We start from the raw sequence: 27,182 nt of genomic DNA on the forward strand, positions 1-27,182 counted from the left end.
ATCTGCTTCCTGCTAACATACATTTGAAGGCAAAAGGAACTTGTCAAGTAGGTGGGTCCTTGCCATTCATCTGGGAGGACTGAACTGAGTTCCCAGCACCTCGCTTCAGCTCATTCAGTCCCTGCCATTGCAGACAATCGAGATGGGAGCTCTGTTTCCTAAATAAATTGAAAGTAACCATAGCTGTTTAAATTAGCAAAAACTAAATTTCTCCAAGGAAGACAGAGAAATGGTCAACAGGCACATGAAAACCCAAAACCATTAAGGACACAGAAATATGAGCCAATCCCAAAAGGTTAAATACCACATGTTTGCCTTAATTTAAGATGATATGATGTTAAGTATAACATGTTATGTTATGAATGTTGTATGTTGTGTATAAACTAAAATTGAAGTATAGGTGAGGTGGTCACAGAAGGTGGCTGGGAACCCGCATTTACTTTTAACATATTGGTTACTCATTACTATGTCAATTAATTCCATAATGATGTAAATTTTTGCTGATGGTATGTTGGAGCTTTCAATTGACTGGGATGATGCTCTGCTGGCTCTGTCATCAGACCAGAGAGGGTATACCTAAGAAGCCGTTGAACTTGACGGGACAATAAGATGCTGGACTCTATGTTTGGTATACGCTTGCAATGGGGAAATCTCAACTGAACTTGGGCTGTGGTTATGCAACAGGGTGGAGGAGTCCACCATGGTGGGAGGGTTTGGGGAGGGGTGGGGAGAACCCAAGTATCTATGTAATTGTGTCACATAATACAATGTAATTACTGAAGTTAAACAATAAATAATTAAAAAAAAAAAAAAAAAAGAAAAAAAAAATCAAGAATAAAACAACACTGCACATACATTAGGAAAGCCACTACTAAAAAAAAATGAAGAGATGGGTGTCTGGCACAGTAATCCTGCATCCCACATCGAGTGCTTGGCTCAAGTTCCAGCTACTACATGCTTGGGATCTAGCCTCCTGCTAACATGTCGGGGAGGCAGCCTAAGTACCTAGGTTCCTGCCACCCAGGGACTTCAGCCTGGCCAAGCCCAAGATGCTGTCAGTGTTTGGGAGAGTGAACCACTGGATGGAAGATATCTCTCTCTGTCTCTCCCTTTCTTTTTTCAAATAGAATAAATGATCATGTAAGCCAGCTGAGTATAAGCAATATGTTCTAATGAGACATAAAAACATATTCATGGGCAATTTCAAAGAGAATTTACCTGCTATTACATAAAGGTTGTAAGTATGGGTGAACAACAACTGAGGCTTTTTCCTGGCAAAAAGAACTGAGTAAGATGCTCTCTGAAGGAGAACTTGCTGTTTCTTAAATGATTCTTTCAAGGAACTGTTTTGTTCCATTAGGAAAAAATAAATGTTAATAAGTTCTTTAGACAGCAATATAAAATGCTTTCTATAAAATACTTCTTAAAATTCTTATACAAATATACATAGACCAGACCATGATCACAGTAAAACAAGAATGATAAAAAATGGGGACTAAATCGAATTTAAATAAATAATGGCTAAAATATTTCCAAATTAGGCAAAAGACATAAAGAAGCTGATCAAATATCAAACAATTTGTTGGGCCCGGTGCAGTAGCCTAGCAGCTAAAGTCCTCGCCTTGAACACGTCGGGATCCCATATGGGCACCAGTTCTAGTCTCGGTGGCCCTGCTTCCCGTCCAGCTTCGGGCTTGTGGCCTGGAAAGCAGTCAAGGATGGCTCCAAGCCTTGGGACCCCGCACCTGCGTGGGAGACCTGGAAGAGGTTCCTGGTTTCGGATTGGCTCAGCTCCAGCTATTGTGGCCGCTTGGGGAGTGATTCAATGGACACAAGATCTTCTTCTCTGTATACCTGACCTTCCAATGAGAAAAATAAAATAAATCTTAAAAAAAAAACCTGTTAAGTCAGGATATTTTAACAACTGAAAAAGTTTAAGATATCGTCATGATGGAAATCAAGATATTATCAGAATTTTCCTAAAATAGTGGTCAAAGAAAAATCTCTAAATATAAAGAAAGCAGAAGAAAAAAATTTATAAATATGAAAGAAAAGGTAAAAATCGGAAAAATCACATTTTTCTTCACTTGCAGGTTGAAGCAAAACTTGCAATATTGTCTGTTTTTCAATGCATGTAAGGAGATATCAAAAGTGATCATATCAGAAATAAAGGTAGCAACATGACATAAAGGAAATTAAGATTTTACCTTTTGTTTGCATTAGTAAAATATCTGCACCAAAAGAAAGTGATCTTATCCCTAATAGGGCAATATCTAGAGTATCCAAGAAAAAAGCTTTACAAAAATAGGTAAACCAAAATGGAATTGTGATAAATATGAAGACTAAACATGAGAAGGTAAAAAGAAGAATAAAACCAGGAATCCAAAAAGAAAACAAAAGACAGAACAGATTTAGGCCTTAATTTAGCAATCACTTTAAATGTAAAAGGTCTAAAACAGGGCCTGGCACGATGGTCTAGTGGAAAAATCCTCACCTTGAATGTGCCAGGATCTCATATGGGTGTTGGTTTGTGTCCTGGGAAAGCAGTCGAGGGCAGCCCAAAGCCTAGGGACCCTGCACCCACATGGGAGACGTGGAGGAAGCTCCTGGCTTCGAACTGGTACAGCTCCAGCCATTGTGGCCACTTGGGGAGCAGACCAGCAGACAGAGGACCTTTCTCTACATACCTCTTCCTCTCTGTTTATCATCTGCCTTTCCAATAAAAAAAAAAAATTAAAATTTAAAAAAAAAAGGTCTAAAACAACAACTCAAATTAAGAGAGATCTGAAGAATGGACAAACATGACCCTGTCACATACAAGAAACTGACTTCAAATGTAATGTAAGTAGGTTAAAGGTAAAAAGAAAGTATATATTATGGAAATATTAACCAAAAGAAAAGTGGAGTGGCTCTGAGAGCACCAGACAAACACAGCAAGGGAGATTACCAGGAACCAAGTGGAAAATTTCATAATAATAAAACAGTTCTCTAACAAAGAACAGCAATCTTGAATGCCTACACTTCAAATAACAAAACTGCAAAACAAGTGAAAATCTGAAATAAATAAAAAGAAAAATAGACAAATTTACAGTTTTCGGTTATGACTTGAACACTCTTCTCAACAACAGACACAATCGGACAGAAAATCAGCAGGGAGACCTTAACAGCATGAATCAATAGGGTCTTACTGAGGTTTATAAAACATTGCACTTAACACACATCCTTTATGAACTGTTAATGGAACCAATATACAGTATATCATGGGCATTTAAAAGAATTAAAAATCACATAATGTATTGTCTGACCACAATGTGGTCAAGCAACAAAAAACTGCAACACTTAGAAACTAAACAGATTTCTGAGCAATCTATGGGTAAAAGAGGAAGTCTGACAGGAACTAAAAATACATATTGAGAGGCGGGTGTTAGAACACAAAAGGTTAAACCACTGCTTTGGATATCAACATCCCTTATCAGAGACCCTGAGATCAAGTTCCACCTCAGCTTCTGATCTAGCTTCCTGCTACTACACCTCCAGGCAACAGACAGACTTGACTTCCTGCCATCCACACAGAAGACCTGAATGGAGCTCAAAGTGGCTGACTTCATCATGACCCAATCCCAGCTGTTGTGGGAATTTGAACTAATAGATGGAAGATTTCTCTCCCTCCCTCCCTCCCTCCCTCCCTCCCTCCCTCCCTCCCTCCCTTCCTCCCTCCCTCCCTCCCTCCCTCTGTAATGCTGTCTTTCAAATAAATAGATAAATCTTTAAAAAAACATAGAAAAATAAAGAAAACCAGATTAGAAAACAAGTAAAAAACAGGAAGATATTTTACCAAAGAAATACTGATGTCAAATAAGCACACAAAAAGCTATTCAACACCAGTTGCATTCAGCAAATGCAAATGAAAGTCATTATGAGACATTATACACCCACTAAAATAATTTAATCATAAAAATGGTTATAATACCAACGGTGATTCAGAGAAATTCAATATCCATTCACTGCAGGTAGGCATTTGCAATGGTTGGGCCACCCTGCCAGATCATTCTGTAGCAAATACCACACAATCCAGCATTTATAACATGGGTATTAATCTCAAGCAATGAAAACACTGTACGTATAAAACCATTATGTGAGCATTAACAGTAGCTTTATCTTTATGGCCAAAATTGGGAAACATAAAAATGACTTTTTTTAAAGACTTATTTATTTTTATTGCAAAGTCAGATAGATACAGAGGAGAGACAGAGAGGAAGATCTTCCGTCCGATGATTCACTCCCTAAGTGACTGCCAACGGCCGGAGCTGAGCCAATCCAAAACCAAGAGCCAGGAGCTCTTTTGGGTCTCCCACGTGGGTGCAGGGTCCCAAAGCTTTGGGCCATTCTCAATTGCTTTCCCAGGCCACAAGCAGGCAATTAGATGGGAAGTGGAGCCACCAGGATTAGAACCAACACTCATATGGGATCCTGGCGTGTTCAAGGCAAGGACTTTAGCTGCTAGGCCATCGTGCTGTGCCCCAAAAATGACTTTAATAAGTGAATTACTGAACTGTGCTGCATCTATACCATTGAGTATGAATGCAATGGTATGCACTACTATGCAATGAAAAGGAACAAACTACTGCTAAATGAAGCAACTTGGACAAAACTCAGGGGCCTTAGATGAATGGGGAAAACACCCAAAAGTCTCATACAGTATGATTTCATTATAGAAATGAAGAACATAAATGGCTGCCAGCATCTATGGTTGTGGGGATTAACTTCTTGACTCTACAGGAAACTATTAATACATCAAATAACTACACACAATTTGGATCAATTACAATTTCCTGATTCTGATGTTGTTCAAGTTACAAAAGATGTAATCAAAGGGAGAAACAAGACAAAAATGCACTGAGCCTTGCTTTACTTTATTTAAAACTTCATGTGAATGTACAATTATTTCCTTAAAAAAATTTTAAAGACAAAAAACAAATGTCCATGTCAAAATGACTCATGCATTGAGATTATCTGACAAAGATTTTAAAGAAGCTATGACTAAAATATTCAGAAAAATAAAAGCAAACATGCTTGAGATAAATGACATATAAGACAATCTAGACAACAGAAAATCCAAGCAGAAAATTAGATTGGAAAGACACAATAACCAAATTGAAAACACATACTTAGTAAGAAGTTCAGTATCAGCATGGAGATCAGAAAGGAAGCAGTATATTTCAAGATACATCACTAGGAATTATGCAATTTTAACAACAAAGAAAAGGAAAGGATTTTTTTTCTCCTAATAAACAGAGCTCCAGAGATTTACGGGAAGATACAAAAAGGAAATCACAAGTTTCAGAAGGAAAGAGTATGTTGCAAAAAAAAAAAAAAACCCTAAAGAAATAAAATCTTTACACATCTGCTGAAAGACACACATCTGATTCAAGCAACTACAAACCCAAACAGGATAAACCCAAAGAAATGCATTCTCATGGGCCCAGAACAGTAGCCTAGGACAAAAGTCCTCACTTTGTACCAGGATTCCATCTGGTAGTGGTTCTAAGCAGGAGGCCCTCTTCCAATCTAGCTCCCTGCTTGTGGTCTGGGAAAGCACTCTTGGGACCCTGCAGACGTGGGAGACCTGAAAGAGGTTCCAGGCTTCTGGCTTCGGATAGGCTCAGCTCTGGCTGTTAAGCCCACTGGGGAATGAATCAGCAGACAGAAGATCTTCCTCTATGTCTCTCTGACTTTTCAATCTAAATATTCCACTGTTAAAAAAAAATGCATTCTCATCCACATCATAATATAACTGTTGAACTAAAAACAAAGAAAACAACTTGGAGACAATCAGAAGAGAACCATGTATTAGGTGTGTGTTGAGGGAGTGGGTTAGGGAAGAAAGACTGAACTAACAGCTGCGAATTTCTCATCAGAAACCATGTGAACCTTCTAAAAGATGTATAAATATTAAAAAAAAAATGTGAATCTAGAATTGTTATAAACTGAAAATTTCCTGCTGAAACAAAAATGAAATAAAAACAATTCAAGATAAAGAGAGAAACTATGCTTTGTATCTAGCCTATCTGCTGTAAAAGTATCCTTAAAGGAAATCCTGCAGACAGTAGGGAAATGACAGAAACCTGGAACACAAGGCAAGAAGGCAACAGAAATACCAAGTATCTGTTCCCCCTGAGTTTCTTAAAATCAGTTTGACCACTGGTTATAAAAACTGTAACATTTTCTGCTGGGTTTTTCAACAGAAGCCACTTACAAAGAAAGTAGGGTTAGTTAATTTGGCTAACAGAACAGTTCATAGGCCAAGGTCAGGTGGGCCCCAGTTGAGCAGAAGGGCAGCAAAACACATAGAGATGAAGGGTCACAGGAGGCCGCTGAAGAGTGGCAGGACCAACTCAGCTTTTATTATGCAATCACCTTCCAAGAACTAGCCTCAGGGACAAGCCACTGTGACCTAAGGACCTCCCACAAGGCCCACCCCCTAATTATCATAATCAGATGAACTGTTCACGCTCCCAGCTCCACCAAGCTGTTACTTTGGGATTTGCATACTTTTGGTGGTCAAAGCCTATTCAAACCATAACACTCTACTCCTGGATCCCTGAAACTTGTTCTCACAAACATTACATCTGCAATAGTGCAAAGTCTTGGCTCAATCCAACAACAATTCCAAAGTCTCATCTCAAACCGGAAAAACTTCAACTAGGAGTCTATAAACAAACATCCAAACTGGAGGCAGGTGTTGTGGTGCAGCATGTTAAGGTGCCACTTGGAAAACCTACAGTCCTGACTACCCTGGTCCTATCCTAGCTTCCTGCTAACAGGAAGACGGGCATCACATGATGGCCCAAGTACTTGGAAGAACAGGATGAAGTTTCCAGCTCCTGGCTTTGGCCTGGCCCAGTCCGGATTACTGTGGGCATTTGGGGAGTGAACCAGTGGGTGGAAGATCTCTCTCCTACCCTTCTCTCTGTGTCTCTCCCTCTGTCACTCTGCTTTTCTAGTAAATCAATAAACATGCCTGAAAATACATAAATACGTTACATACTTCCAAGATACAATGGTGGAGCAGGCACAGGGTACACACTTATATTTCCAAAGGGTCAGACACATCAACATAAAGATTACCTGGACCAAAGTATGATGAGTAAGCATTAAACTCTAAAGCTTCACATGTCAACCTGGGAAGTGTGGTGGGCGCAGCCCAGCCTATATGGGTTACTGGCCACAGCCCATGCTTCAGTTCTCATAGGTTAGTCTTTTATTTTTTGAAACATTAGTTATTTTTACTTGAAAGGTAGAGTTACCAAGAGAAAGAGCAACAGAGAGGTCTTTCATCTGCTGGTTCATACCCCAAATGACCACAATGGCCACAGCTGAGCCAATCTGGAGCTAGGAGCTGGTCTCCCATGTGAATGCAGAGAACCAAGCACTTGAGCCATCCTCTGCCACTTTCCCAAATCACAAGCAGGGAGCTGGATTAAAAGTGGAGCAGGGCCCGGCGGCGTGGCCTAGCAGCTAAAGTCCTCGCCTTGAACGCCCCAGGATCCCATATCGGCACCAGTTCTAATCCCGGCAGCTCCACTTCCCATCCAGCTCCCTGCTTGTGGCCTGGGAAAGCAGCCAAGGATGGCCCAAATCCTTGGGACCCTGCACCCGCGTGGGAGAACCGGAAGAGGTTCCTGGTTCCCGGCTTCAGATTGGCGCAGAACCAGCCGTTGTGTTCACTTGGGGAGTGAATCATCAGAAAGATCTTCCTCTCTGTCTCTCCTCCTCTCTGTATATCTGACTTTGTAATGAAAAAAATAAATAAATAAATCTTAAAAAAAAAAAAAAGTGGAGCAGTCAGGACATGAACTGGTGCCCATATGGGATGCCAATGCCACAGGTCTGGAGGCTCAGCCTACCACATCATGGCACCAGACCCATTTGGAGTCTTATCTCTGCAGCTTTACTGGCATCACCTTGACTGGTGCCACACTGCTCAAAACTGCACACCGGCCTTTTCACTTTGCTTGTTAACCCATGATCTTTCTGGATTCCATAGCTCTACTCTGACAGCTTCATTAACCATCATTCCTCAAACAGTTCCATGTAGATTTATAGTGAAATTTTGCTTGGCCGCCCAGGCTCTCCTTGAAAATCTTGTGGAAATCACTGCATCCTTTCATTTTGGCATTCTGTAAACCTGAAAAATCAGAATCACTTGAATGACACCAAGATCTGTTGCCAGCATCACATTTGGGCCCACTTCAACCACAAATACAACCACAAAGGGTCTTGTCAGCTGAATGCAGAGAAACAAATTTTGAGGCTGTCTTGGGCAAGGGTGTTTACAACTCTCTGGGGTTCCACAAAACAGTCCTGTTCTTTCAAGGCATCAGGCTTTGTGATAAATGGATACCCTCAAAGATCTCAAAGATGTCTTTGTTTCACAACTTGTCTATGAACCTGGCTCCCTTTTACCTGTGCCACTCTCTTTAACAATTGGTATGTCTACTACACTTTCCTATCCCAAGTACACCTTTTCCCCCCCATTTTGTTCCTGATCTCACTGTAAGAAAGAGCAGCAGCTAATAACACCCATGCTGCAGCCTGAACTTCACTGCCTTGAAATCTCCATAAAACATCTAGAAGTTCAGCCTCCCACAAAGTATCCAGACATCAGCACAGGAAAGCCAATGTTCTGTTCTTGCTGCTGCCTGTCTTTTGCCATGATGTAACAATTCAGTTCCCAACAGAATTCTCATCTCCATCTGAAATCTCATCAGCATGCTTCCTATCATTCCTATTTCTAAAACTTTCTGGTGTTGCAAGCCCTTTCCAGAATTACCTATAAAGATCTGCTTACAGCAGCCTGGGCTTTCTCCAGCCTCCTAAAATCCAAACATTTCCAACCCTTTCCAGCAGTCCAATTCCAAAGACCCCTCCACATCTTGAGGTATACTTCATAGTAATAACCCTATTTGTTAAGTACTGATTTTCCTTCATGACCAAACTGTCATCATTACAAACAGATAACTAAAACAAGTTACTTTCAGGAAGGGAGACCGTTTCTTTTGGATCACTATTTTAAGAGATTCACAGTCCAAAAGAAAGCAGGCAATCAGGTCCCACGGTCTCAGCCATTTAAAGATGGCACTGGCACCGCACGTGGAAGGAAGGATCACACAATATGAGGCAGCAAGCACACAAAGTACAAGGCCCAGCCTGGCTTTATAACCAACCCTCTTGCAAGAACTATCTTCTGAGAGCATGTTCCTAGTCCCAAGAGCTTCCCAGTATGCATCTCTCCCAAAACACACAATTGGATTAGTTTCTACCCTTCTATCAACCATCAACCTGTTTCTTAGGTTTTAATTCTGAGTTCAGGGTCCAAATCAGGTTTAAATTACAGCAACTGTGAAATTTTAACAAACTAATACACAGAAATCATGAAAACGAATTTGACATGATTTGGAATGTGTTCCCCAGAATTATGTGTAGCAGAAGGCATTGTGGCACGTGGGCTAAACTGCTGCTTGAGGTACCTATACTCCATAAGTAGAGTGCCAGTTCAAGTTCAGGCTAATCTGCTTCCAGTCCAGTTCTCTGCTAATGTGCTTAGAAAGGAGAACAGGTACTTGAGTCCCTTGACTCCAGTTTTGTTTTCTTAAAGATTCATCTATTTTTATTGGAAAGGCAGATTTTACAAAGGAGGAGATACAGAGAGGAAACTCTTCCATCTAATGTTTCACTCCCAAGTGGCCACAACAACCAGAGCTGAGCTGATCTGAAGCCAGGAGCCAAGAGTTTCTTCCAGTCTCCCACATGGGTGCAGGGTCCCACGGCTTTGGATTATGCTTGACTGATTTTCCAGGCCACAAGCAGGGAGCCGGACAGGAAGCAGAGCAGCTGGAATACGAACCAGAGCCCATATGAGACCCCAGAATAGGCAAGGTGAGGACTTTAACTACTAAGGTATGGTCCTGAGCCCTACCAATAAACTTTCTAAACTCAGTTTGCAACATTAAACCCTATCTTGCACTTCATTGGCTTTTTTTTACTTAGAGATGAATTTGAAAAAAAAAATTTTTAAATGTATTTATTTGCTTGAAAGACAGTTATGAAGAGAAAGTGAGAGACAGAGAAATAGTGGTCTTCCATGCTCTAGCTCACTTCCCAAATGGCCATGGATGAAGACACGCCAAGCCAAAGGCAGAAGCCCAGAGAATCGTCAAGGTCAACCACAAGAGTGCAAGAATCCAGCAGTTGAGCCATCTTCTGCTACTTTTCCAGTGCACCAGCAGGGAGCTGGACTGGAAGTGCAGCATCTAGGACTATAAACTAGCACCTTTATGGAATACTGGCATTGCATGAGGTAGATTTATCCACTGTTCCACCATGCTGACTCCTTTGGGTGATGTCTTTTTTTTTTTTTTTTTTTAACATCATTTAAATGTCCTTTACAGAACACTGGCTCAATGAATTGTGCAGCTTTTCCAAATATTTGCATATTTCATCATACAGTACAAGAAACTATTTATTAACATTACCTTTAGCCTCACATGGAAACGCCTTTAAAATCAAGAAACTGTCAAGTTCACAAAGCAGCTTCCAAAATTCAAATTTCTTACTCAAAAGCTTTAGTATTATACAAACACTATCAGTTGCTCTCCTATTATCATATTTCAAAACGCAATCAACGCAATTCCTTCCCAAGTGAAAAACTCGCACAAATATACATGGAAGCATATCCTTCATATTTGAAGGCCATATTATTTAAGAAATACATGCTCAGCTTTATGACTGGAAAAACTTCTTCTTGAAATAGCTAGCTTTTCCCTTACATGTTTATTATCCCAAAAAGTTATCTAATTGGTCTATTCCCACTTCCACCTCTAGCCCCAGCTAAATGTTTTGTCCTGTTATTAGAAAGCAAACTCTAGCTAACTAAATTTTCCAGAATCCTGTATGGTGCTGGTTCATGTCCCAGCCGTTCCACTTCCATTCTACTCTCTGCTTACAGCCTGGGAAGAGAGAGAAAGATGGACCAAGCCCTTCAAACCCTGGACCCATGTGGGAGACTGTGAAGAATCTCCTGCTTCCCAGCTTCCACCATTTAGGGAGTGAATTTGCAGATGAAAGACCTTCTTTCTCCGTTTCTCTGTTATATAAAATCTGCCTCTAAAAAAAAATTTAAGAGAAAGAATATTATTTTAACATCTTCTTGAAGTCATTCCATTGCTTACTTCATACCAATTTGGTAAGAATTTACTATTGTCTACTATTTAAAGATGTGCATGATGGCGCCATTAATTATCACCAGCATGGCTATTCACTATCAGTGCACTTCAGAAACATGATTCTTAGCTTTTACTGTCTAACATTATCACTTTCTAGACATGTCAAATCCAACAGACATATTTTATTTAATTAAAAAATGTTTAATGACACCGTTTAATAGGCACTGGGGTCTCCCTTCCCCTTCTCCATGTTCCCTTCCCTCCTTGTGCTCTCCCCTCCTGTCTTACAATGGGTGTCTCTCGTGACTTTTCACAAGTCCATCATGTTTCCACTGAGGTGTCTCCCAACCATGTGGAAGATTATCAGCCAATTTGCTGTGAGTCCATTATTGTACTGCATGTATGAGCACATACTTTTCTCTATTTCCACCTATGAACATTAATTTCCGCTACACCTCCATTATGCATCCCCTGGAGCACAGTGCACCATGGGGAGAAAAAAGAACAAAAAAGAAAAACGTGAACCTTTATCCACATGAAGTGGACGAACATACAGCATAGGTATCAGTGCAATACTAGGGTGGTGAAAAAGAGTGCTCAGCATTTTCACGTAGGAATAAATACCAGTGTGTGTTCCATGAGACGCTGATGAGAATACAATAAGGACTACATCGCCGTTATTTATGAGCAGTAGCAATAACAGTGATAAAAGGGACATTGACAGTCTCTGGTGATTACAAGCAATCAGTCTCTTACGGATGATTAATGGATTATATCACAAGGTCTTATTACAAAAGGTACAAATAATTTCGAAGTGCAATAAGATAGAATTCACAGGTAAAATCCTTAGATTTGACAGCATATTATCTTATATTAGGGCAAACATAGGAGTTCTGACATTTTGGGACTGGCTCATTTCCCTTAGCATAATGTTCTTCAGTTTGACCCATTTGGCCATAAACAACTGTATTTCACTTTTTTAATAGCTGAGTAGTATTCCACAGAGTAGATGAACCACAATTTCTCCCGACAGGTTTTAATATTCAGCTACTTCAACTCTGCAATAGGCTGTAATTTCACTGTAAAATCTGACTTTCATTCTTTATCTGGTCAAGATCAAGACTGTTGTTTCTAAAATGAAGTATAAAGGACTGTATCTCCTTGCAGTCCAAGCCAAAACATGCACATACACATTAACATCTAACCCTGAGGGCATGTGTTGAGCCTGGAGGTTAGGATTCCATTCACATGGCTCATTCCAGCTCCCACACCTGCCAATGCAGACCCTGAGAGGCAGCAGCAACTGCTCAGTAACTGAGTTTCTACCACTCACAGGAAAATCCTGGAATTGACCAAGTCCAGCCCCAGTCACTCTGCACGTATTTGGGGAGTCAAATGATAAATGAAGGAGGAGGCAACTTGTACTCTCATCACTCTGTTTCTACAATAACATTAAAAATTGAAAAAAAAAAACCATGTTTTTGTTTGCCTTTCAAATAAAAGGAAGCAGCATTTTTCATTTTCAAATGAAAATGAAAAGAAGCATTTTTAAAAATAATGAATAATATTAAACACTGCTCCACAGACCATAGGATTTCCCCTACCCCTCCCCTAACTCTCTCTTCCACACTGAGTTCTTCCAACAGCATAGTTCCTCATATGTAAGTAAATCGTTGTGGGCATGGACAATGGCATACAGTCCAGCATCCTATTGTCAAGACACGTCCAACAGTTTTACTGGAGTTCATCCTTGATCTGGAAGTTTCCTGTGGCACAGTATCCTCATATCTGGACATGTCAGTCTCCACTACACAGTCATTCTACATCCCTCCAAGTGAAAAGCCATAAAACAAAATCAACAACAGGAAGAAAAACAGAAATTTACACTGCCATGAAGTTAAACATGCCACTGGATATGATAGTCTCCATTATATAGCTACCATACATCCCCTTAAATGAAAAGCTACAAAACAAAATCAACAACAGGAAGAAAAAATAGAAACTTACAACACAGTGAAGTTAAATAACATGCTACTGGATGACTAATGTGTCGCTAAAGAAATGAAAAAGGAAATCAAGAAACTTCTTGAAGAAAATGATGCTACTCTATGATATATGAGTCATTAAAAGAATTTAATGAGAAGAAACATGTTTCGAAGAAAAAAAATGCTTCTCTTGCTTCCCCCTCCCCCGTTTTAACTACAGTTTTCAAACTTGATCATGTCTAAGAAACCATATCTCAAGCAAAATTCTAGGACTCATCTCAAAAACATTCTGAATTTGTTTTTTTGGGCATGGACCCAAATTCCATCTTCAACAACTTCTTCAAGTGAATCTGATCCAGACAAGTTAAAGGATGCATATGAAAATAACAATTAGATTACATTCATCACAAATCATTAAATGTTACCCCTTAAAGGAGAGGTGTGATCATATCTTTCAACTTCCTTCAAAGCCTTACTTACCTAAGTTACTGTGCTAAACAATTAATTTTTTTCCTGAGATCATAAATTCCATGAAAGCAGGACCCATGTTTGTTTTCCACAGATGAATTACTGTCTATCAGAGCTAACAAAGTGCACACTAAATGAACACTTACTGAATGAGTAACAGCAGAGAAGAAAAAAGCAGTTAACATAATCCACTGATTCAAAATTAGCTCCAGAGCCAGCACGGCGGTGTAGCATACTAATCCTCTCCCTGTGGCACCAGCAACCCATGTGGGTGCCGGTTTAGGTCCTGAACACTCCAGCTCCCTGCTTGTGGCCTGGGAAAGCAGAAAAGGATGGCCTAACCCCGCATATCCATAGAAGGTCTGGGGAGGCTCCAAACTCCTAGCTTTGGACCAGTCCAGCTCTGGACACTGCAACCATCTGAGGAGTGGGCCAGCAGATAGAAGATTGTTAGTTCTTTCTCACTGTCTCCCCCATCCCATGTCTCTCTCACTGTGACTCTTTAAACTAAAATAAATAAATCTTAAAAATTTAGTTCTAAATAACCATGAGAAAACTTTCTTTTTCATGTAGAAATTGGTTATAGTATACATACGTACTTAAAGAGCTAGAGTTAGAATATCATTTAAAATGCAATGCACCTATACAACACACTCTCGCCTCTCGAACATATCACTTCGGACATTCATTTGTATATTATCTTTTTAGTAATTGTTAGGAAACTATACTAAAAATGTACTGTATATTTCACAATGCCAAAAAAGGAGGGTATTTAACTAGGAAAATAAACTACTTGCACATATATTTATATTTCTTAAAGATTTATTTTTTATTTATGTGAAAGAATTACAGAGAGAGGGAGAGAGAAAATCTTCCATCCACTGGTTCACTCCCCAGAGGGTCGCAACCACCAGGGCTGGGCCAGACTGAATGAAGACAGGAGCCTGGAGCCTCTTCCAGGTCTCCCACGTGACTGCAGGGACCTGGATGAGAAATAGAGTGGCCAGCACCCAAACCAACACCAATATGGAATGCTGTTTGGGCTGCCAGTGTTTTAGGTGGAGACAGCCTGCTACACCACAATCCCTGTCCCAACTTGTATATATTTTAATAGATTCACAAGTTATTACCCTACTCATTTGCTGTGTTCAAAACATTCAAATCCCTACAGTTACAAACAAAAGTTACAAATTCAAAAAATAGTAAGCTACCAAATACAACAATTAAAATTAGTTTAGGTACCAATTCTAAAAATAGCACTAACCAAAAATGATTGCCTACTACATTTTTTTAGATCTTTTTCCTGCTACATTTCTATAAACACCATTTAACTTTCTATATTTTATTTCTTAAAAAAATCTATGACAGGGCCCAGCAAGATAACCTAGTGGCTAAATCCTCCTTGCATCCACCAGGATCCCATATGGGTACCAGTTTGGGTCTCAGCAGCTCCACTTCCCATCCAGCTCCCTGCTTGTGGCCTGGGAAAGCAGTCAAGGATGGCCAAAGCCTTGGGACCCTGCACCCACGTGGAAGACCTGGAAGAAGTTCCTGGCTCCTGGCTTCAGATCAGCTCAGCTCCAGCCATGGTGGCAACTTGGGGAGTGAACCAGTGGATACAGGATCTTCCTCTTTGTCTTTGCATCTCTCTGTATATCTGTCTTTCCAATAAAAAATATTATATATGTATATATGTATATGTGTATGTACTTTAAAAAATCTATTTTAAAGATTTTATTAAAGCATAATAAAGTATAATAGTCACATTTTTTAGAGACACAAAGAACATCAGCTACTATTTGATCCAACTCATCATTCTACAAATGATCAAACTAAAAACTCAGAAAAGAAAAAAAGACTGAATTAACCATAAAGAGTTAACAGCAAAACAAGACTATGCTAATTCTGTGAATTTCAAATCCAGAGTTGTTCACTATACCATGCTAACAGCCTGTATACATATTCCTTTCCATTGTGAATTGTAATACTATCTACTCATCATCTTATATATACATGTGTACAGAATTCAGCACACATGTATGTTCTGAACCTACACTAAAAGATTGATGGGGATTAGAATAGAGATTTACAGCCCCAGGATCACCTTAGACTCAGTACTCTATATGTAATATTACCTGATATGTGGACTTTTTTGTCACTTATCATAACAGAATCTATAGTTTCAACTATATATCTATAACCAAAACTTATAATGATGAAATAAGTTATGCAAAGTCTAAGCCAAAACTGAGGGGCCAATGCTGTGGATTAGCAGATAAGGATGATGCCTGCATCAACTGCATCCCAGATGAATGCTGATTCCAGTCCCAGCAGCCTCACTTCTCATCCAGCTTCCTATTCATGTGTCTGGGAAAGAAGTAACAGAGAATGGCCCAAGTGCTTGGGCCCCTGCACCCAACTGGGAGACCTTAAAGAAGGATCGGACAGACCCAGGTCTGGCTGTAAGCCATTTGGGGAGGTGAACTAGCAGACAGAATCTCTCTCTCTCTCTCCATAACTCTGCCTTTCAAATAAATAAATAAGTAAATATTAAAGACAAACAAATACTGAAGGGCCTGTACTGTGGTGTAGTAGGTTAAGCTTCCCCTGTGGTATCAGCATCCCGTATTGGGGCGTGGTTCAAGTCCTAGCTGTTCTACTTCCTATCTAGTTCCCTGCTTATAACCTGGGAAAGCAATAGAGGATGACCCAAAGCCTTGGGACCCTGCACCTGCACTGGAGACCAGGCCTAAGCTCCTGACACCTGGCTTCAGATTACCTCAACTCCAGGCATGGCAGTCATTTGGGGATGGAAGAGCTGTCTCTCCTCTCTGTAAACCTGCCTTTCCAAGAAAATAAATATATCTTTAAAAAAAATTCCTGCAGCACATTAAACATCAAGATTACTTGTCCAAATAATTAGATATATACAACTGATACTGGTAACTTCCCTTAACTAACAGATTTTGAACACTGGCAGGCATTAGTTTAAGATGCAAAGATGTGGGGCCCGGTGGCGTGGCCTAGCAGCTAAAGTCCTCACCTGAACGCCCCGGGATCCCATATGGGCGCAGGTTCTAATCCCGGCAGCTCCACTTCCCACCAAGTTCCCTGCTTGTGGCCTGGGAAAGCAGTTGAGGACGGCCCAATGCATTGGGACCCTGCACCCGCATGGGAGACCTGGAAGAGGTTCCTGGTTCCCGGCTTCGGATCGGTGCGCACCGGCCCGTTGCGGCTCACTTGGGGAGTGAAACATCGGATGGAAGATCTTCCTCTCTGTCTCTCCTCCTCTCTGTATATCTGACTTTGTAATAAAATAAATAAATCTTTAAAAAAAAAAAAAAAGATGCAAAGATGTGATGCTTTACGGATTTTTCATTCCAACAACAGTAACATGACCAATCAAATATAATCAACAAACAAAACCAATCAATTAAATCAAAAGGTTAAATCTATTAAATGTGATCAATTAAACAACAATAGTAACATGAACAATTCATGTTAGCTTAAACATGATCAATTCAACTGGCATATAGGTTTACATGGCCATAACTTTACAAAGCATACAGGTTTACAAAGCATACAGGTTTACATGGCCATAACTTAATTATAACTTTATAGGGAGAAAGCAGACTTTGGAATACGAGAAATTTGAATTAACACATGACAACAGAGGAGAGACACCTAGGAGACAGATTTAGGATCTAAAACAAGTTAAAGTTTTGAAAATAGGGATCCAGGTATTATGGACAGGTATAATAGTTAATGCTTTAAAAATGGACAAATTGAGGCCAGCATTGTAAAACAGTAGATTAAAAAATCTGCTAAGGTGCTACAGCTGCATTTTCATGAAATAAAGAGCAAACACACATTCACACTTGTTTTCCCTTTTTAATTTATAAGCCACATGCATCTTTTCCTCCAGAAAGATTACACAGACAAGCCCTATCCCTTACTCTGATTTCAGAGGTATTCAAAATTACTGAAAAAATTGTTTAAATCCCCAGATGAAATACTTCTAATGTACTAAAGCTAGAAAATGGAAAATAGCATTGGTAGTAATCATAAACTGGGGTTAGGAACACCCTGCCATGAGCCATTTAAGAGCAGCAAAGCCATTTGGTCTCATTCTGTTACAGCAACCCGACAGGACTCAAAATTTGATGAGTTTACAGCAGGCTAATTTTTAAATTGGTAATTTTGTATGGTCCACAAATAACATTATAAATACACAATGGCCCTTAGGAGAAAAAAGTTCCCCATCCTCTGTAAATAGAAAATACAATACAGACAGTAAAAAAAAAAAGAAAGAAAGCAAGCAAGCAAGCAAGCAAACATTAGGACACATAAAAGAACCTGACCTACAGAACACCAAGGTTGGGAAATCTGAATGGCCTGTGAAACAAGTGAATGGACCTCATATTAGTACATGCAGACTCCTGTAGCATTTATGATATAAAAACAGGCTTACTTAATTTTTGAAACAAGCAGGTATTCAAAAGGCTGGATAGTCATTTATCAGGTTCTTTCAGCTACACTATTTTTCATAACAACTAATATAGTACTAGGTAGCAGTGACTCAACTAAAAAGCTCTTCTATGGGTAAAGAAATTTTAAAAAGACATTTGCTAGAAAAATATTCTAAAACCAAAAGGTTTGGGAGCTTCTATTTCCAAAGAGCGAACCCACTAAAAATGAAGAATATATATAATTTGACAGCCTAGTTTGAAATTACAAAAAAAAAAAAAAACCCTATGTGGCATACAATATCTAATCAAAAATAGCTGTTAAATAAATCAACAAAGGTCAAAATAAGAGAGGGGAAACCAATGAAAAAGACTATTGTTCTCACAATACATGAGGCTCAAAGTTCAGATAAAGAAGAGATTCACAAGAAAAAAGTGAAGTAACAAGTCATTCTGTATCATAGAATAAACGAAAGAGCAACTACTCAATGATAAACATTAAATATGCAAAGAAAATTCATGCTGTACTCTACAAGAGCAAAAAAATGAATTTTTTTGTCTCCAAACAAAAATCAATCTTTCAAGTTCAGCTTGATAAGGTTATACCATTTCAATACAAGCTATCAATAAATGGTTGTGAAAGTATAGGTTAAAACAGGTGGGTGGTTTGGTCAAGACTGTAAGATTGCTAGCGGGAACATTAATCTGTTGAGCAACCTCTGTTTATCAAAATGCTCTTGCACAAGTCTTGGGCTCCGTGATACCTGTCTATGTCCTGAAGGCCCTAAGTGCTTACTTCCTTGCTTCTTCCTCTTCGCTCAACCTTTGTCGTTCACCTTGTTTTCTCTGCAAGTGTCTTCCTATATCATTATATCAATTTCAACTTATACCTTGTGCAAGATTTGCAAAACGTTACTTGTAATTATAGGTTAAGTTCCCTATCTCTATTAGTGTAGAGGTCACTTCTTCATAGTTGTCTCACTATCCCCCATACTCACACCAAATCTACAACTGAATGTATGTACAGGCTTACTCTTTCCAAGGGCTTTCCAAACCTGATTTTGCTATTTTCACCATTCTCTCTGTAGTCCAGGCTCAACACTTTCAGAGTCATCTGACCACTGCTTTCTCTTTGGTTCCCCTTCTCCTTCCCAACTCTACCAGTTCTTCAAACTTCCTCATTCTCATGCCCCAATTTTGGACTTAAATCACTCCAGAACTGTCAATGGTAACAGCTTTACCAAAACAGTCTGCAATCTCACACTACTTCCAATCTTTGTCCACGCTAACCTAACCTGCCATATCATCATTTGATACAGTCTTGTTTACAAATATTTAATGGTCATGCATTAAGACAATGTAAATTCTTGAGCCTAATAATAAAATCCTTCACAAGCTAAACCCTAATCTTGACTTCCAACTTCATCATCTTCCATCTTCCTAAACCTGTTACAGCCACCCTATGTGTTACTCTCCACCCCACTGGCCAGAATCCCCTATCTCACTCCCATCTACCCATTACAATGCAGGCAGTGGCTCTCTGAAACCCAGAATGATTTCCTTACAATACAAGTGTTGCCTAAACAGTTACTTGGAGTTTATCTTCAAGTCTTAACCTGTGAAGTGTTTGTTTCTGTATTTGCATGTGGGATTAGGTCTAGCCTTCCTAAACAGACTGAACTCTTCAAGAAAAGAGTTCATGACTTACACCTCCTTGAATCCTCCACATCTCCATATATCTTCACGCAACAGTCATTTATCCTAGCGGGTAAGAGGGGTTAAGATTCCCAGCTCTGGCTCCTGATTCATTTCCTGCTAACACAGATCCATGGAGGTAACAGTGATGGTTCAAGTAGTTGGGTTTCTGCCACTCACAGGGGGCACCTGGATAACACTTGGGAAATGGGAGAAGTCAGCTGCCCAGTGCCAGCCACTGTGGGCATTTAGGGAGTGAACCAGAGGGTGGGTTTTCTTTCTCAATAAAAATAAACAAGCATCTGTTGAAGTTTGAACCAAATGAGGGTAGAGCAACAGGCTGGAAGACAACTAAAGACAAAAAAACCCACTAAACCCTCCATGTAAAAGATTTGTGAAATGAAAAAGAAAAAGCAATATAAAAGACACAGGGACACCAGATAAATATGAAAGACAACTTATACTTCTGATAAGTTATAGAATTATTACTAGAATGGGATGCATTCTAATTCCTTCCATTTCTCTCACTCAATAAAAAGTTCTAAATTGCAGTAAGCAGCAACACTCTTTCCTGCTTCCCAACTTGAAGAGCATCATGAACCTGGGTGAGATCTTTCAAATCTACAATCCACAAGAGTCTCACTTCAGAGTCAGGGATGCTTAGAGTAATTTTAAAAGCTTGGGGGTGAAACTTTCTTGTAAAGCCATACACATGGAAAAAATATACGCAGGTATTGAGTAACTGAAATGCTTGTTGATTTTAAAGAATCTACATAATTTCCCACACACAAAAGATGAAAATATTAAATGGTGATATTTCTGGCCAATATTATTTTGTTCTCCTTATCTTGATCCCCTGAACTGTACACATCTAAAGTTAATTCTCTAAAGAGGTTGGACAATCCTACACATACTCCTTCGAACTTTAGCTTTACAAAGAAAGTAGTAATTGCTGCATAAAGTAAAAGGAGAAACTATACAAAGTGGGCAACAACTAGAAGACCAAACTTAACCCCAATCATTTACAGATAATTGCATATGCTGTCAACCAGCGAATTTTCTCTTGTTGTTTACAACACTATTTTGGTGATTTTCGTAACATTAAAACCTCCTCAAAATGCTTTTCAAATGACAGGATCAAGTACAACACTACCAAAAAAGGCAGCTGTAACATCCGTGTGGTACTTTTGCAACCAATGACATTGTAAAAGAAGTTACCATGATGTTGATCTATGACCAGTTATCTGAAATGTTGACACTTAAAAGATCGGCAAAAAGTTCCTTCTGACTCAAAGCACCTATGACATTTTTGCTCGAAAATCACTTCCTTAATATCGATTCTCTGGTCACTTTCGCGGCTAAGGAATAAATCCCTTAGGAGCTAAATCTCTGTAGACCGGAAGGTCATCTCCCCGAGGTTACTGTCAAACCAATCAGGGCGATGAAGATCAGTAAGATGGCTAATCAAAAAAACTACAGGTAGCAACTCGGATGCGTGCTAAGCTTTTGTATGACGCCTGCCAACAGCAGTATCTTTTGTGTACGGATGAGTCGAGTTTGAACTGAAAGTTCAGAGTCGTTGGCACCGAGCTGGTCAAACGGTCAGCAGGGCCACGCCAGCTCTCTGCGGTCCTCCTACACTGCCGCAGAGTAATTCTGCACACCTGACTCCCTCTGCTCGGAAGCTAACTAGACTGCAAGCCAGAGGAAGGCAATCCACGCGCTACCCCGTGCGAGCCCAGGAGAGGGGCCCTCACAACTCACCAGCAAGCAATCCGAGTTCACTTCCGATTTGGGATCCCGCAGCAGGTTGTCGATTTTTTCAAACCGAGTCTCAAAACTGTCCCCAGTCGACATGTTGCTGCTGTGACAACACCCTCGTACCAGCACCAGCAGCGGAAAGCGATTTCACCCAACTTCCTCCGCGGTGGGTTCCCAGCCGCCGGGCAGAGGAGCCGGAACCTCAGGGTCACCAGGAGCGTCCAGTTCCCCCTCCTGCCCCTCACTGAGGGCACCTCGGCTCTCCAGACCCCGGGCCGGGGACGACGGCGACCCACAGCCGCTCGCACGCCCAAAGTCGCATCCCACCCGGCAGCCCCTCACGACAGCCCCCAGCGCCGTCGCCACCAGCCTCGCCGCTCCCGCGAGCTGCTTCAGCCTAGCGGGCCTCGGCCACCTTCGCCCGGCAGGGGCTCCGGGCCCGGGGTGGGCTGGAGAAGGGAGAGAAAGGGAAGCAGGGTGGGGACTCCCGCGAGGCAGCCGGGGAGGGAGAAGAGGAAAGGCGAGAGCGAAGGGCGGGTGGGCAGTCGTGCCAGCTGCAGCCTCCGTTTGGGCCCCGGCACGGGCCCGCTCCGCTCTGAGGCGCTGGAGGCGGTCTAGCCCCGCATCTCCGGCTCTTCAGCACCCGGCCCGACGCACCGACCCGTCTCAGCCCAGAGTTAGTCCTCCAAAGACAGCTTCACTCTCCCATTTTGCCCCGTCGCTTCAGCTGAAGTTGCTGCCGCGGTGTCCGGCGGAGCAGGGCGAGGTCGCTGCCCGATGGAGAGTAGGAACGGGTGGTAGAGCGAGCAGCAAGACGGACGATACCCGGGTCACAGCGGCTGCTGATGGAGCAGCTTCTGGGAGGGACTGCAGTCCCGGCCGGGAAAAGGGCGAGTCGCGACGGCGAATGCTTGGCGGGGGTGGGACAAGGGGGGCCGAGAGGGACTAATATGTCCGCCTTCCTGTTCAAACAAACGGAGACCGCCGACGCCGACTGCGCATGCGGGGCGCGGACGTTCGGAAAGAGAACCGGCCGGGCTCGGCGCGCGCGCACTCGGGCGCCTCCGCAGGGCGGGGCCTAAGCCGTCCGCAGGGCGGGGCGGGGCGGGCAGAGGGGCGCGGCCGGGGCCTCGCGCGCCGGCGGAGAGCGCCAAGGGCCGGGAGGAGCCGGAGGCTCGGCGGGCCGGCTCTGGGGAGTCGCTCAGGGTCCCGGAGCGGTCCTGTCAGAGCGGAGGCGGAGCTCTCGCTGCTCCCGGGCTCCGTCGGGGCAGCTGCGGGGCTCGCCTTCCTCAAGGCTGCCGCGCGTCCAGAGAACTGACGAGAAGGGAAAGGTGCTTCTTACTCGTTTTGTAGCTCACACAGGTTCTGTGGGATGCAGGATGGTTTTTCGTGGGAGTTCTCAGCACTTCTGTGCAGGTTGCACTTCTGTGGTCCCTCCTCGTCAGGTCCAGCTTAGTCGCAGTGGTTCTCGCCAGGCCACGTGAGTCCTTCCAAGCCCAGCGCGTCTGTCAGGGAGAGTTACAGTATTAACGCCTTGAGAGAATCATCAGTACAAGTCAAACGTCGTTTAATTTTACAGGATAAGAAAGAAAACAACATCAGAGGGCAAAAGAAAAATAAGTGTAAGGACGTCCCTAATCGCTCAGGTCGCTAATCCCCCGCTCCCAGGACAGTGAAAACATTAGGCGGAATGTGAGACTGTGGCTTGACCAGAACCATTGTCAGACATGAAAATCATGGGCATTTTCTTCCTATTTCAGTTGTTTCATGGACTTGGTGTGAGTGGGTGAAAGACTTAGCACTCCACCTGGGGATAAAATCATGTTCTTCAGTGCTTTCAGGAGGAGTTTAATCAGTTTTTCCTTTTGCCTAGAGGTCACCAGGAAGGCAATGTGGATGTTGTCCCTCCGCCTGGAAAATGCTGCCCGTGGACCGGTGGTCTTTCTGTGTGAAAACGGTGGCTCTGCGTCAGGCTCATCCACCAACCCTATAACGTGAGTCAGAGACCAGGAATATGGTGTTTGAAAACTATTTTATTAGATGCAAGAAACATTTACATATGAGCTCCTCCGCATAAATCAAGATAGGAACTAAGTCTTCACAAAAATCACAACAAAGATGACCACTGAACTTCAGGTATTTCATTAAATGCTTTTGCAGTGACTTTTCTTGGCTTCAGTATTTTCAGTCAGTCATGTGAATTAAATTTATTTTTAAACATAGAGCTTAAAATAAATCTGGCATTTGCCCCAAACTAAATTTTTAAGCCCAGCTTGTCCTTTATTTTATTCCCATTTTTAGGTAGCCTTAGGAATTTTGTTGTTTTTCTGAGAACTGAACTTTATGTTGCTTTCCACTTAGATAAAAATAAAAAATGTGGATGGTGAGACAATAGAAGTGTCAGTGGTAAGTGTAGGTGGGAATGACAAGGCACCCAGCAAGACTGGAAACTTGCATTGAGCCTTTGTCGTTTACTCACCTACAAAGCTGCTTGGCTTTAGTAAAAGACAGAAGAACTTTATATTCATCTTGTTAATTAAAATGTTTCTCCTTGTAATAGGAAGGAATTAGACAATATTTAGATTCCCTTCCAAATTTAAAATTTTGTTATCTCCTTGAGAATGTCTTCAAAGGCACTGCAGCTATTTGACATCACTCTTGAATTATATGAAGAGCCTAAGTACAACTGTGAAATACCAATACTTGTATAAGTAAAATAACATGATATTATTATGCCTACTGATTATTTAATATCCACCGGGCCCTACCCTATATACATTGTAACTATTATTTCATTCAAACTTCAAAAGAATTCTGCTGTGGCCGGATATGCATCACAAATGGAAAACTGAGATATGAAGGGGCTAGGTAGACTTGCGTGGTCATAACAGACCCAGATTGGAAGAGAGAGTCTGACTGCAGAACCTGCTTTGTAAGTCCTAACTGTGCTAACACCATCCATGACGTATTAATAGCTGTATTATTTGCACTGGCACAGACTGAAATGATTCCATGTTGTGTAAAAGAATTTAAAATTTGTAATGTGATCAGTGTGATTGCAGTCCCTTAGGAATGATGTAAAGTGGTGAACGGAAATTCAGAGTAAAAAAGGCCTTGACAAAGTTCAGTCAGTACTGTACTGACAGGGGATTCCTAAACACTGGGTCAAGAAGCAGTGGCAGCCATTGGTGGAGTTTTCATGAGTTGCAGCAAAATGAGAATAAAGACCTGTAGTGCTTGTTTTGGCACATGTGTACAACTAAAACTGAGAAGACACAGAGGTGAGCATGGCCTGTGCAGAGGATGACAGGCAGATTTGTGAAATATGCCATATTTTGTGTAATTTAAAAGATCGGCTGACCAAAAATGTAGTAAGTTTTTATAAAATAAGCAGATCTATTTAAAAAGTGTGCTTTCATCTGAAATGATACTTTTTCTAAAAATTAATACTTTCAGAAGCAAAAACAATAATACTTTTGATCATATTCTTTGTTGATAAAAAATTACAAAGTTGGCTACTAAGCAAATATACATAAACTAGTTCTAAACTTTTCTAGATTTTGGAACTCAAACATCTGGAAACATTTTGAGACTCATGCTAGACCCTCATGAAGAGATTGCAGTGCTAAAATAATTTGAGTTTGAATTTGGACAAGGAACCTTAATAATCAGAAATATTTGAATGTAGACTTCTGTATGTATAGGAACTGACAAGCCAGTGTATATTAATGTTTGGTTCTTTGGTAAGAAATAGATTCAGTTTAATGTTTATGAAGTTTCTTTCTCTAATATCAATGAGTCTTAGTCTCCAAAGATCTTCCCCAGTGAATTGTGTCGTCGTATTCCCTTCCTTGGGGTGTTCCTCCCACACTACATCTGGTCTGTGGCCCTGTGACCTGCTGTAACCAATAGAATGCAGCTAATGTGGCGCTGTACCAGTTTCTGGCCTACTCTGTGAAAGCACTTGGCAACCAGCAAGTCTTCACTCTGGGAAGCCCAACTCAACAGCGTGAGGAAACCTAAACCAACCAGGTGAAGAGATCAAGTGAACAACTGCTAACTTTGCTGACCTTGAGCATAGAGACCCTAGAAGTATGGCCTATTGCAGCAGCTCATCACTGATGATGGAGCATAAACTCAGTACTACAGTCAAAATAAATAAATAAATAAATAAATAAAATGAAAGCAACCAGTAGAGCCCTCCAAATGCTGTCCACACAACAGAGGAAAGTGGCTGCTGCTTTAAGTCACTATGTTTCCAGTAGTTTCTTAGCAATAGGTAACAAAACAGTTGCACTTCAGAAAAGAATTATTCTTGGGTAAATACACAGGAAGATATATGCACCTTTGATACTTTTTTATATGACCTACAGTAAAAGGAAGCTCTCCACAATGGAGCATTGTAAAGCAATGATGTATTAACTCATATTAATGTCTTTTCTTAAAACAGAAGCTCTGTACAATAGAACTATAAAAGCTTTTCAAAAAAGTTAAGGAATACACTTAAGCTTTTAAAATTGTAAGGTTATATAGAAATATATCTTGCCTATATTTTTATATTTCCTCAACTTGGTGGGTATCATGTCTAGTCTGTCTCAAAAAACACAGGTACATACCATAAATTGCACATCAATTGTGATTTGGTGCCATGTTATTTCAATAATTTCAATAAATTGCATGGCATTTCAAAAATGCATACCACAAGTGTGTTCGGAATGTGATATAGCTAAGTTCCTCTAGAAATTCTAGCTAACATTGCCAAGAAAATATGGTACTTACTATGTTTAATAAAACTTTCCAGTGGGCATTAGAATTGTTCTAATGTAAAACAACTTCACTTGATTCTGAACAACTTCAGTAAACAGAAGGCTGTGAAAATTTAGTGTCCATTCTCTTTCAAGAAATTGAATTTAAATGATTAATATTTACGCAAAAGGAGAATATATGCACATATTTTTCTAGATCTGAGAAGTGAATCAGGAAAAATGCACAGCTTTATCTCAGTGTACTCCTTCTGAGATCAGCCAAGATTTTCTTTCCACAGGTTAGTCAGCCTTGGGAGTAAGTGTCTTTTGACATTTTGAGGACCACTGTGGACTAGGTGCTGCCTGGGTAAAGTTGGGGCTCTGGGCATCTGTCGAGATGCCAGCAAAGGAAAGTGTAGAGCAAGCTTGGAGCTTCAAGTCCTTAAGGCTTCTGACTCACCCTGGAATGCTGTCCTCTAACATCTGGTTCTTATTTCTTAGGAGGTGCTATTCCATTCAACTGCAAAAATACTTGCATTGACCCCAGAAACAGAATGGAGAAGAAGAGGGAAACAGATTTCTGTAAAGCAATGACTTCCCTATGTGATGCCTTTGCCACCACAATCTCAATGCAAGTATGCAAATGGTTGATAGTAAAGCTTATTCCAAGAGTGGATGCCGTTGTGTTTGTGGAACCCTGAGATGTTGAGTGTGTCATCATAATAAGAGAGATAATCCCATATCAGGGAGATAATAACATGCATTTGGTTGTTACAAACCCTGTCTCATTTTTGCATCACCCAGCTATCCAAATTTCTCCCTCCTACTCAGCAACAG

The 27,182-nt window shown here is 41.0% G+C and overlaps 1 protein-coding gene and 1 long non-coding RNA gene across 2 annotated transcripts in view; one reads left to right on the forward strand and one right to left on the reverse strand.

The window, feature by feature from the left end:
• ROCK1 (Rho associated coiled-coil containing protein kinase 1) overlaps positions 1-22,634 on the reverse strand; it is a 132,145-nt gene extending 109,511 nt beyond the window's left edge. Inside the window, exon 1 of the mRNA XM_004579609.3 lies at positions 21,604-22,634. Coding sequence (XP_004579666.2) covers positions 21,604-21,696 — 93 coding nt within the window. The 5' untranslated portion in view covers positions 21,697-22,634. The remainder of the gene's footprint in view (positions 1-21,603) is intronic.
• Positions 22,635-22,704: 70 nt separating this feature from the next.
• Positions 22,705-26,963, forward strand: LOC131482551 (uncharacterized). The gene is made up of 3 exons (XR_009247099.1): positions 22,705-22,931; positions 23,474-23,594; positions 26,847-26,963. It is a non-coding gene; the product is annotated as an uncharacterized LOC131482551 (long non-coding RNA).
• The last annotated feature ends 219 nt before the right edge of the window (positions 26,964-27,182 follow it).

Source organism: Ochotona princeps, chromosome 18, assembly GCF_030435755.1.
Source record: "Ochotona princeps isolate mOchPri1 chromosome 18, mOchPri1.hap1, whole genome shotgun sequence".
Taxonomy (NCBI): domain Eukaryota; kingdom Metazoa; phylum Chordata; class Mammalia; order Lagomorpha; family Ochotonidae; genus Ochotona; species Ochotona princeps.